Source organism: Plectrocnemia conspersa, unplaced genomic scaffold (genome assembly GCF_051122295.1).
Source record: "Plectrocnemia conspersa isolate PC_06_02 unplaced genomic scaffold, ASM5112229v1 ptg000012l, whole genome shotgun sequence".
NCBI classification, from domain to species: Eukaryota; Metazoa; Arthropoda; class Insecta; order Trichoptera; family Polycentropodidae; genus Plectrocnemia; species Plectrocnemia conspersa.
The window spans coordinates 11,504,691-11,514,624 of NW_028277176.1; the positions used below are offsets into that span (position 1 = coordinate 11,504,691).

At 30.7% G+C, this 9,934-nt stretch overlaps 1 protein-coding gene and 1 long non-coding RNA gene across 4 annotated transcripts in view; one reads left to right on the plus strand and one right to left on the minus strand.

Moving 5' to 3' along the window:
- LOC148228199 (putative sodium/potassium/calcium exchanger CG1090) overlaps window positions 1-4,766 on the plus strand; it is a 252,929-nt gene extending 248,163 nt beyond the window's left edge. For 2 of the 3 annotated variants that reach the window (XM_088200353.1, XM_088200352.1), the window contains 4 exons: window positions 62-238; window positions 304-406; window positions 1,159-1,289; window positions 1,360-4,766. In XM_088200353.1, the coding sequence (XP_088056479.1) occupies window positions 62-238; window positions 304-406; window positions 1,159-1,289; window positions 1,360-1,559 (611 nt within the window). In that variant the 3' untranslated portion in view covers window positions 1,560-4,766. Of the gene's footprint in view, window positions 1-61; window positions 407-1,158; window positions 1,290-1,359 lie in introns of those variants that run through there. The other variant, XR_015811692.1, reaches the window with a different exon arrangement.
- A 1,729-nt stretch (window positions 4,767-6,495) lies between these two features.
- LOC148228207 (uncharacterized) lies at window positions 6,496-7,710 on the minus strand. Its single transcript, XR_015811605.1, has 2 exons — window positions 7,652-7,710; window positions 6,496-7,185 (listed from the first exon to the last, which is right to left on the minus strand). It is a non-coding gene; the product is annotated as an uncharacterized LOC148228207 (long non-coding RNA).
- Between the last annotated feature and the right edge of the window lie 2,224 nt (window positions 7,711-9,934).

Below are 9,934 nucleotides of genomic sequence, written 5' to 3' on the forward strand. Positions count from 1 at the left end.
ATTTTTATGATTCATATAACCCTGATTATTACGTATTATAAACATACATTTTTTATTACAGATATTATTAGACTTTCATTCTGGTACATTGTCTATCCAATCCATTACATGTGCCGTCTGACGATGCCCGATTGCAGATCTGAAAAATACCGTAACTGGTACCCGTTTACCTTCCTTATTTCAATGATCTGGATATCGTTCTATTCATACTTCATGGTGTGGATGATCACAATTATTGGTAATTATATAGATTTAGTTTAATTAAACAATAGTGTGCAATATTATTTATGATGACAATTTTAGGAAGCACACTTGGAATTCCTGATACGGTAATGGGGCTCACGTTTGTGGCTGCTGGTGTATCTGTCCCTGATGCTCTTAGCAGTATTGCTGTGATTAAAGAAGGGTAATTATTCAAACTGAAATTATTTTGTATGAATTTGATGATAGATATAGATAATTGAAACAATTCTTCTTGCCTTATGTATTACTGAAGTGTTCCGTGGAAGACAAGTTGAAAACTGCTTCTCTAGAAAAATATGTTTTGAATAAGTACAGCCTAAAACACATCTTCGTCAGACCTGAACCTTTGTTGTCTCAACACTTCTTACATGGTTCAGACATGTGAAAATCACCAAGGGCGAGTACGGAGAATGTCATTTCTATCCACGATGCCTGACAGTGAAACAACTGCTCTGTTAAGCATCTCGGCAACAAATTTTCTTCAGTAATTGGTTTTGGTTTTTCTGATCACATAATTATTTACTAGTTACCTGACCTAGTCAAGAAGAGTCTGCAACAAAACTGCTGGAACCTTCTAGTTCACTCATACACTTGATGGGAGTGATAGACATGCATCACAATACTGAACTTTCAATCGATTTCATCACTTTACTAATGAAATAAACGATTGACAACGCTGCTCCACATACATGTTGCAAGTATGGCGTATATTTCAAGCTACTGTTATGCCTGATTCGTTCTGCTAACTGTTGGCCACTTTTCAAACTGTTTCAATTAAATGTACCCAGTATGATGACTTCAGTTTTACTCACTTGTAGGCTGGAATAGAGTGTTAATATTGTGCAGTGTTACCGTTGATTATCGTTACAGATCTTAAATAAATTTGTTAACTTAATTTTGATTTTAATATTTCAGTTATGGTGATATGGCAGTGTCAAACGCTATAGGATCCAACGTATTTGATATCCTCATTTGTCTCGGTCTACCTTGGTTTATCCAAACTGCAATTATCAAACCAGGCTCGCACGTAAACGTAATAAGCAAAGGTATAGTAAATTAAATAATATGTTCTCAATTGATATGACACAAATTAACACGTGCCTTTTTCATTTACAGGTTTGACCTATTCAACTTTGTCTTTGTTGAGCACGGTGATATTCTTCATACTGGCAACTCATTTGAATGGCTGGAAACTGGACAGAAAATACGGTATAATACTGATGGTATGGTATCTCATATTCATAACGTTCGCTTCTCTGTATGAATTGAACGTCTTCGGTCAATTGAATCCACCGGAATGTTTAAGCGTGTATTAAAAATTGAATCACTATAACAATTCATGTATATGATTACATTATTTTGTATATTATGTATCAATGAGATTGATCATTGTTGTTGATATTAAAACATGATTAAATAAGAAAGCTTTGCTTTTCGTTGAATGAATATTATATTATAAAAAACTAGATTTTTTATAGACAAAATATATTATTACATACAAAAATCTATTGATACACTTACAGATTTATTTGTTGTAGAGTATATTATAATAGTTTTAATAAAGTGTTGAAATTAGATGACGACGCTTTATGAATCTCATTGTTTCTATTTTTTTATTAATATTTGTAGTTTATTTGTAGTTTTATACAAAATCATGTCAACGTTACATCTATTGTTTTAAAATGGTCATCTTTTAATATACATATAGTATGATTTTTATATTTGATTGTGTATGTAATATGTATTATAAATTGTTACGCTATGACCACAGCTCATCAATTATATATATATACATACCTATATAGAAATGTTTAAAACAATTATTATCTTTTAAAGATTGTGAACATTGTCATCGTATAGATGTTTTCCTGAGAAGTGTATCGTAACCTGCCGTTAGTGTAATAATCGTTGTAATAAATTTAAAGATGACCAGCCTAAATTTGCTACGAATTAAGTCTGATTACGTAATAATCATCGGCAATAAAAATCAATTAGAACAATGTCAATTTGTGAATGTAAACATCGAGTAGTAACCAAACAATTATCGTTGCCGTCTCGATTGATTCGATGTATAAAAATAAACAATTATAAACGAATGACACGGACTTAATCAACCAACAATAATTTTACTCAATAGTTTTGATACTTTACATTTTACAATGTAACGAAAGAGTATAGTCGTATAGTTTTAGATTGTATTCTTAAAAATGCACAATAAATTTTTATTTTTTGCATCATGATTCATAGTTATTGTTTATTAAAGTTGCTTTAATTCGAGCTATTAACATTATCAAACTGAATCTTCCATCTTAACTATCTCGATCAATATGTGTCAAAGAAAATGTTTCCATTTGTAAATAATTTGAATGACAATAAATAGAGCCTTAATATTTATGGCTTTATCAATCTTTTATGCTGTGTATACTTTGTTAAACTTTATTTATAAATTATATACATATATATATTTATAAAATATTGTGTTATTTATTATATAAAAAACTGATGGTACATAATCTTAGCATTCTTGATATATTATTTAGTTATTATTTTGTGCCTATAATATCTACGGGCAAACCATCATCTTGTTATCAAATTATATGTATTAAAAACTATAACATTTGCTAAAATAAATATTGTTAACACGATAGTTTTGAAGCTAGCTATATACTAGCAAAGTTGTTGCTTTAGTAATATGGTTTCTCTATTAATATCGTTATTAAAAAAACTATTGATATCTTTCTTCATTATAAATATAAATCTTTGCTATTTATATAATTCTATATCATTATATTTACACGTATGTCTGTATGCTTCTACATAATGTCAACGTATAATCTGTTATATTATAATTTTGATGGTATAGAAGGAAGAATATGAATGCATGTTCGAAGTATATAGATGTACATAAAATTATATACCTTTAGATGGTTTTTGAGTGATTATATAAAAAAAATATATCAGAGAAATGTTAGCTTAACAATCACACAACTATAATTATTATAGTCTTATGATGAGTAGATGAAAAAAAATATAATAGTGATCGATTGAAATGTTGTAATGTATATATAATAATTGATCATGCAAATGAGGTGTAAGAAAATGTTTAAAAATAACGGAAGCTGAGAGATTGTGGTCCAGGTCGGAGAGATATTTGCAGTCGGTACATTTATTTGGCCTGATTCGGTGCTGTTGAATGAATTGACGACGAGCAAACACAATATTTTATTTTAGAGATGTTACTTTACAAATTAATAATACCATGTCGGTAAATTGCGTAAAAGTGATCTTATGATTAATACAATAATGATTTTTATTATCATTATATGTACGTGAAAGATAATTTGATAATTATAATCGTTACAAAAAGGTTCGTTTCGCTTTAATTTTGCAATTATAAAAATAAATATTAGCAAATTGAAATTATATTTATAAATATAATATATGTATTTATAATTATATTGGAACGGAGAAACTTGAAGTCAATATTTTTTATTTTACGTCATAGTCAATTAAAGAAAAATTAATGTTTTGTCAATTATTGTAACTCTTTGCAATATGTTACCCTAAATGCATCTTTATTATTTTCAATTATACATCGATGTCATTTATCATATATTTAAGGATTATTATAATATAATACATACATATATAATATAACGTTGGTGGCATAGCATTTTATAAAAATGTTTTCCTTTTCATAATATAAACATGTTGCATTATGCCCTTAATTTACTTTGTAAAGAGTGAATTACTAAATATAACATCTAAAGTTATTATTATATTGGATGCTCGCAAAAATTACAATAAAACATTATGTATCTTCTTATTTAGTTGAAGATATACTACCAAAACAAATGTTATTGAATGTTATACTTTTTATTTCACAAGTATTTTGAAATAATTTTGAAGGTCTTCCAATATACGTATTAAAAAATGGTTCAATATTTTTATAAAATACTATTTTCAAAAATTAATTTATTATTATCTCGTCAGCATCCAATATGATATAATACATTTTAATGCTTACAATTATGTATCTACAGAGCTATACGGTTTATAAATAATAATATAAATATCAGCTCTGTGTATACATTTTAACATATATGTATGTATATGTATTATATATAAATATTATAGATAGATACAATTGTACCCCAATATAAAATTATCCACAGTGTGATATTTATTATATGTACCACTTTGCGATGAACCCGTAAATTATAATTGAAACTAGTATTAGTACCAACACTGACAAATAATTATTTGAAGTCACAAAATTTATTATGGTTCACATCAATTGTAATAATTATTCATCCAGTGTTTTTGAATGGATGTAAGTTTTCGGTGTAAATTGTTACTGTAAACCCGTTGTAATTGAATGTACTGATCAAAAAACTTTATCAACGATTACAAATGCACATAATATATTTAAACAAGATGGTTATAATTGTAAATATTGAGTATTTAGTGTGATTTGTTATATATTCATGTAAAATAAAGGAGAAATATACTGTTCGATCATTTTCTTCTAATTTTATTTCATATAAAATGTTTTTTTTAATCTAATGCACCATGGCAACGACAATAAAATAATGTGTAGTTGGTATCAACGAATATTTTAATAAAATACCTAATATTCTAAGGAAGATTTTGTAACGCTGACAAATAAATATTTTCATATATGAAAAAATTTCAGTTTTAGGGGGAGAGGCAGAATCATCAATCTCGCAAGTATTTTTTATTTTTATTTAATAAATCTTCCATTGTAACCAGACAGGCATACGCCTAAATCTTTACCTACTGAGTAAGTCAATCAGATATAATGAATACCTACAAGTAAGTATTAACCATCAGATCCCCCATATATAGGTATCCTCCATAGGTAGATATATATACTATTTTTACCAGGGAAAATATGATTTATCTGGAAGAAGGATTTACATACTTACAGTTATTTATTTACAAGAATGTGTATTTTTTAGTGAAGTCATATTTTCACTAGTAAAGTCCAAATATGCATGTGCTAGTATAATTATATGATTTCAACTTTTCCATACGTAGTTATCCACACAATTACATATTAAAAAATGTACTGAGGCTGGGGGCCAGAGATTACTGACCATAGCAGCGATAATACACGATACGAATGCCGCGCCGTACCGGTCACCGATGCTCTCATATTAAATTATTGCGCTTACGTAAATAACTGATTAAATGATGACTGTTAATTAAAAAATTGCATATTTACAATTGTAAATTATTTCGAATAATTGATTTCAAATACTTGTGGGACCCGGCTCCTGTGGCCCCTAAAGACGAACCGTCCCTGCTTCCGAATATGGATTAAAAAATCTTCAGTATGTAAGGTGGCAGGTCTTGTTACTTTTATACGCACAAACATTTTCAAAAGGAAGAAATTATATTTGAATTGAAAAAGGAGGACTTGTCCTCATTTTCGATACCGTATGGTAACCCTAATCTGGTTGCACTTGCCTCTTACTTAAGGTTTTTAACAATTTGTCCCACGTCCTTTAGCGTTTTAGTCCTGATTTTTGGATATATATATATATGTATATGTATATGTATATGTATATGTATATGTATATATATATATATATATATATATATATATATATATACACATATATATATATATATATATATATTATATTTATAAATTTTACATGTTTAAATTTAAAAACTATATTACAATACAATTTTGCGTTCTATGATAATAATTTTTTTTTGCTTTAGAGCATTTTTGTGGTATCCCGCTTGACCAATGTTAAAATCTGATCACCTTAACCTTACTAGCATTCACTACTACACAAATATGTGGTTACTGGTTACTTACTTAGTGGATATGTATGTAGTTTCTATGTAGAATCGACCTAACTGGTCGACAGTTGCAAGTCAATGAATCATAAGACTATTGCATCATCTTTTTTCTATTGATGCAATAAGGTCATAGATGCATTACAGAGGAATAATTAAGTTTGCAATAACGTTATTGTATATATAATATAATGTGTACATATCAATGACGAAAAGTAAAATTTGTTAATTTGGCAAAAAAAGAGCGGAGAAATTCCAAGATTAATTTCAAAATCATAAGACTGTTCTGTCTGAAGAGATAATTATGCCAATCGTTTCACTCGTACACAGTTTTGATTTAGCGTTCTTACCTGCTTAACTAGTTTTTGTGGATTAATTGTAAAAATCAATTGATATTGTAAATAAAAACGCAAACTATTTATAAGCCATAATTTATTTCCATAACATTAGAAGTGAATATCAATACAATGGAATTATAGGTTCGAGATAAAAGCATCTCTCTTTAGTGGTATAAATAGCTGTATTTTTATTTTGTTGAAATGCGAATTTCAGTACCACCATGAATGAGATTGGGGAACTTCTTTAGGCACATCTTCTTTGAGTACTGTGAATGTAGTGTATTCCTTGGCCATTTTAATTTTGAAATCGAAGCCGGGGACTGACTCACTCTCTAGATATGCCAGGACCTCGTCGAGCTTCTCGGTCGAACTCTCTTTGAACAAATCCAGCATGAACTGAAGCCCGGATCGAACGACGCACGCTTCTTTCCCGATGGATTGGTCATCGTCTATGTGTATTTTAAAGGACGGATAGCCGCACAGGAATCGATGCAACCACCTCTGAGTGTCCACAATTAACTCGCCCGTAGAGGATACGACAGAATCGTCCTTCAAGTCCTTAAACGAGGTCACTCCCTCCTCAGACGCCCGGCAGCCGACATCGAAAAATAATTCAAATACACAGCTGCCCTCCTCGACCATCTCCCATTCGTCCCTCGAAATCGCCGCTGGCGTATCAACCGGCTTGGGCTTGTTGAGATGATGAAGTTTGACAGAAATTAGGCGTGCTCTTAGAGTACTCAATGCTTCCCTCATGGCCATTTTAAGTCTATAAATGCAACAAAAAACTAATGTAAAAATGCAGTTTTATTTTTTTTAATATGGTACATGACTCATATACATATTATATGATATGAATCGTGTACATATTATAAATAATTAAAAAGTAATTAAACTTTAGTAACACAATTAAATAATAAAACCCGCTATCACGAACATCAAAGGACGGTCGAGAGTTGACGGTATGCGGTCGGTCGAGATGCACTCGGAGTAATGAGTGCATCTCGACCGCGCGCTTACCTTCTCGGGCCTGAAGGGCAATGGCGTCAGCGATGATGTCACTTAATTAATAATATGTAGACGTCAGTCTGATGATGTCACTGAATAGTAGGTAGATATCGCAAATTGAATTGGGTGCGGGGTGATACTAATGGCCACAAGGGTTCCCGTGCAATAGTCGACAGCACTATTCACAATTCAAGCTAGATGTTTGATAAAGATAGGTGTAAACTCACCACAAACCGGTAAAATCGGACACCGACTGACAATGCACCTGACACATGCCCCGGAAGGTGACTGCCAAACCGACGCGGCTATTGGGTGCAAAACTTCACAGCCAGCTAGCTTAATTATTTCTTTAAGGCTCGTATTTTTCGGGTCAGAATTTTACCATGGTTTTGGTCAGAATTTATATTAAATGGTCAGAATACAAGCGGTCAGAATAAATAATAATTGGTCAGAATTAAAATCGGATCGGTCAGAATTAATATTAAATGGTAAGATTTATGTTGACACATGGTCAGATTCGATTTTTACAGTTGCCAATAGTGCTATCGTTTAAGATTTGTACAACTGTTAGACGGCGTCTATCGTTTACATCTTGACAGTTCTGACGCGCTAACGCTGAATCAACAGCTCTTGTCAACGCCAACTATTAGACCTTTGCAACGACCACCACTACGGTGAATGATAATCAAAGTGTAACATTCTAAAATAAAACAAAATTCATTTTATAACATGGTTTTTATTTATTAATAATTACAAATTTATATAGGAAAAGGGAGACGTCTCACTACCGCTAGCACCGACTTTCACTGTAAAACCAAACAATCTAACCTTTTTTTAAATGATATAGTATTGATTTGTTCTCATTTCGGTATATCTTGTATTTGTTCAGCATCATCTAATCTATGACTAACTATTCAAAAAGTGAAGACGCATATGTGAGTACCACAATTGAAATGAGATAATAAAATAGGTTAACTTCAAGTTTCCTGCGTAAAATATGTGACTATGGCAGCGAGTTACTTTATTATGACTATGTGCTATTTTTATTTTGACTGTATACTATTTTTATTCTGACTGTTTATTATTTTTATTCTGACCGTTTATTATTTTTATTCTGACCATTTTGCTAATAAAATTCTGACCGAAAATTGATTTTTATTCTGACCAAAATTTGATTTAAATTCTGACCATTTAATTACAAGTCTTTCTTTAATTTGGCGAACAGTACTATTTCCAACTCTAAATAAATATTGTAATTAATTAACTGACTTTTTTAGGGTGTAAATTATTTTCACCTATTGTATGCGTTCGTAAATATCAATACTTGACAAACCAGTTGACTCCGATCGTCTAACATTTATAACCTTTTTAACTATCAAGAAACCGAAATATTTTTAATTCAGCGTAGAACGAGGCCACGTTATGTTTTTTTGTCATTGTTTTTCCAAGATCATTTTGTCTTCAAGATCAACTCCGCCCTTTTTTGTGTTATAAAAATTAATCACCGATTACTGAGACATTCTCACTTCTATTTTACAAAAAAGATTCATGCAACTAGATTTTATCTCAGACTACATTCTGTATGTCTGGTATATTTAACCCTTTTCGGTTCATATTTAATTTAATTTTGAGATCCTCCTGTTCTCCAGAGTTGTGGAAATGCTCTATGATCACCATGGTTCATAAAAAGGGTGACAAGTCTCACATTGATAATTACGGGCCAATGGCGTTACTTTCAGCACCTACAAAATGATTTGAGATTATATAACATAAATACATTTTTAATCATTGCAGGTGTATGCTTTTCAAAAAGCAATATGGTTTCGGTCAATTTTGATCCACTGTCACTAATCTTATGATTTTTTCTTTGTTTCGAGATCACTCTGGTTTACAAGTGTTAGTTATATCTAATTTCAAATTTTTTGAAGGTCTCAGGAACCTACTCTCAAATTACTTGACCAATAGAATATCAGATAGTAAAGTATGAAAACTCATTTTCAAAAATTGCTTTTTTTATTGTTCATTAATGACATGGAAACAGCAAAAAATCGTTGATTTTTTTTAATATATGCGGATGATTTTAAAATGAGTTGAAAAAATAGAGTGCAGTCAATTTCGTATTCCTTTATAGAAGTGGGCTTGCTATAACTAATTACCTTTCAGTGTAAAGAAATGTGACATAATTTCATTTACAAGGTCGTCGATGACTTTCGAAAAACACTGGAAGTTTATCTAGAAATTTAGCACGTTGCTCATAGCAGATCATAGCAGATCGTTATAGATACTACTTGAGGAATATTTGAATACTGCGCACTCTTTATGATGTTCTATTATATGGATTCCAGGCGTAATGAGTCAATGCAATGAATTGAGGGTAGAAAATGAAACGAATACAAGTAGTATTTCATAGAGTTGAAAATGGTCGTGTGTAAATTGTAAAAAAATGTTTTTATTTATTTTTTCGGTTTTCCGAACGCGCGCCGAGTCCGAGGCAAGTCCGCGGCGTTCGC